This window comes from Trypanosoma cruzi, genomic scaffold, assembly GCF_000209065.1.
Source record: "Trypanosoma cruzi strain CL Brener 1047053516711 genomic scaffold, whole genome shotgun sequence".
Lineage (NCBI taxonomy): Eukaryota > Euglenozoa > Kinetoplastea > Trypanosomatida > Trypanosomatidae > Trypanosoma > Trypanosoma cruzi.
Genome location: NW_001849563.1, coordinates 126874 through 128843, shown reverse-complemented (window position 1 = coordinate 128843; position 1970 = coordinate 126874). Strand labels below are relative to the sequence as shown.

Here is a 1970-nt window from a genome sequence, read left to right as displayed (position 1 = left end):
TTACCGATTTTGGTGTCCGAAGTATTACGGCGGCACAAAATTGAAGAAATCGGGTGCTGAACGAACGAATAGTTTTACCGGTACGACACCATACATGAGCCCGGAGATGCTTCTTGGGGAGCCACAAGATGCCCGCATGGATTGGTGGAGTTTTGGTTGCATCCTTTTTGAAATGGCAACGGGACGACGGCCCTTTGAAGGGGAGAGTCAATATGCTGTCGTGCAGTCTATAGTTGAGCGTGATGTACAAGTTTGCCAAGATGACTTTCTTCTCACATCACTGGAAATAGAGAGACGTGTAATGCAATTGCAGGAACGGTACGAAGCATTCTTGGTTCGAGTAGTAGGGCAGATTAAAAAATGCAAAGAAAATGGGAGTATGACAGAGGAAGAACGAACACAATTTAGTGGTTCCCTTGAGGACGCACAATCGACGTTTACTGTAGATGCAGCTCCCGCGCTGCATGATACCAGCTCTTGTGGTAGCAAAAATTTACTTGGCGATGTTACACGAAGTTCGCTGGGTGAAGCATTTTGCCGCACCTTTAGCAGTGAAACACTGAACGCAAAATCTTCCATGACTATTGAAAATCAAGCCCTGTTTATGAATTTTGCCGTGGGAGAGTTAGATGAGGCGTGTGATTTGTTAAAAGACCTTATCTGTTCACTGTTGGAGCGCCGTACCGACCGGCGCTTAAGTGGACCAGCGGTGCTCGAACATCCATTTTTCTCGTGTCCGTATGTCTGTTCCCAGATATATTACAAACATGATGCTCGCGTGGATCCCGGCGACATTTCTGGCTTTTACGTCCCAACGAAGTGGAAAAACAGTTTTTCTTCAGGCGGTCACTTTGCAGAAGATGAGGAGAAAAATGAAAATGGTGAGAAAAATGACGGAAATGATGCGGAAGATGATGATGGGGGCACAACGGAGCTTCAAAAGCATCTTGGTGCTGCGCGCTTCCTCGCCCAGTCCCCGACCCAGCGGCCCGACAACTGGCGCGAGCTCTTTTTGGAGGGAGTGGTGTCATCGTTGTATGTTCCCCGCCTCTTGTCGGCGGACGATCTGCGTTACTTTCCACATGCCGTGACGGCGATGGGGGATAGTGTTGTCACTCAGCAACGTGCTCTGCGGGAACAGATACGGAGAAAACACGGTGTGCTGCATCCACGCGAAGGTGAAGGCGACCACCAGGCTTCTCCCCTCAGCGTCACCCATAAAGGAGGCCATCCGTTGCATCAAGAAAATCAAATGAGTGAAGAAGACGAGGATGTTGAGGCTTTGCCACACTCAGTTTCACAGCGAAGCTCCTTGGTAGCGTCATTGAGGGGGAATAAAAATGCGGCTTTCGCAAATGAAGAGCCATTATTTATGGGAGAAACAGTCAGCAGCTTGGCATTTCCACACCATGATACTTTCAGCGTCTACTCACTTTCGAGTCTGGAGGCTTCACCTGCAAAATATCCGTCTTTGCTGGCAAAGTCATATGGCAGGTCATATAACAAAGAGTGTTGTAATGAAATCGGAAGAGAAACTGTAACGGAGCCAATGGAAGAATCCTCTCATCGCCTAAAATTGTCGACCTTGGACCTCTCTTATTCCACCTCAGCAGAAGCAGCAAAAGCAACAGCAAAAACACCGGAAACAACGCTTGGAGGGGTTTTAGCGGAAGTGGCACCTTCCCTCATTTCTCATAGCTTTCCTTTGGAATTGGGAGAGTCACAGACTGCTGCCCACCAAGAGTTGCACCCCGACTTGGGTAGAGCGTACACAGCTCCATCGGAAATATTTACATCTACGCCCACCAAATCAAGGGATGCTTTACCTCCATTTAATTTATTCACTGGGGATTTAGGGGCAAGAGAAGTCCTATCGTCTGACACGTCTTATGTCACCACTGAGGATGAAGACAACACTGGGAATGCATTTGACGATATTAAAGATCAAACACCGGGGACACTTCATGGTA

The 1970-nt window shown here is 48.1% G+C and overlaps 1 protein-coding gene across 1 annotated transcript, besides 1 other annotated feature; it reads left to right on the top strand.

Moving 5' to 3' along the window:
• Tc00.1047053484949.9 (serine/threonine protein kinase, putative) lies at nt 1-1970 on the top strand (the record flags this gene model as incomplete). Its single annotated transcript, XM_797489.1, has 1 exon — nt 1-1970. A coding segment is annotated over one exon (1970 nt), but the record flags the coding sequence as incomplete, so codon positions are not given.
• Nucleotides 1-1970: a sequence feature (heterozygous, Esmeraldo-like haplotype).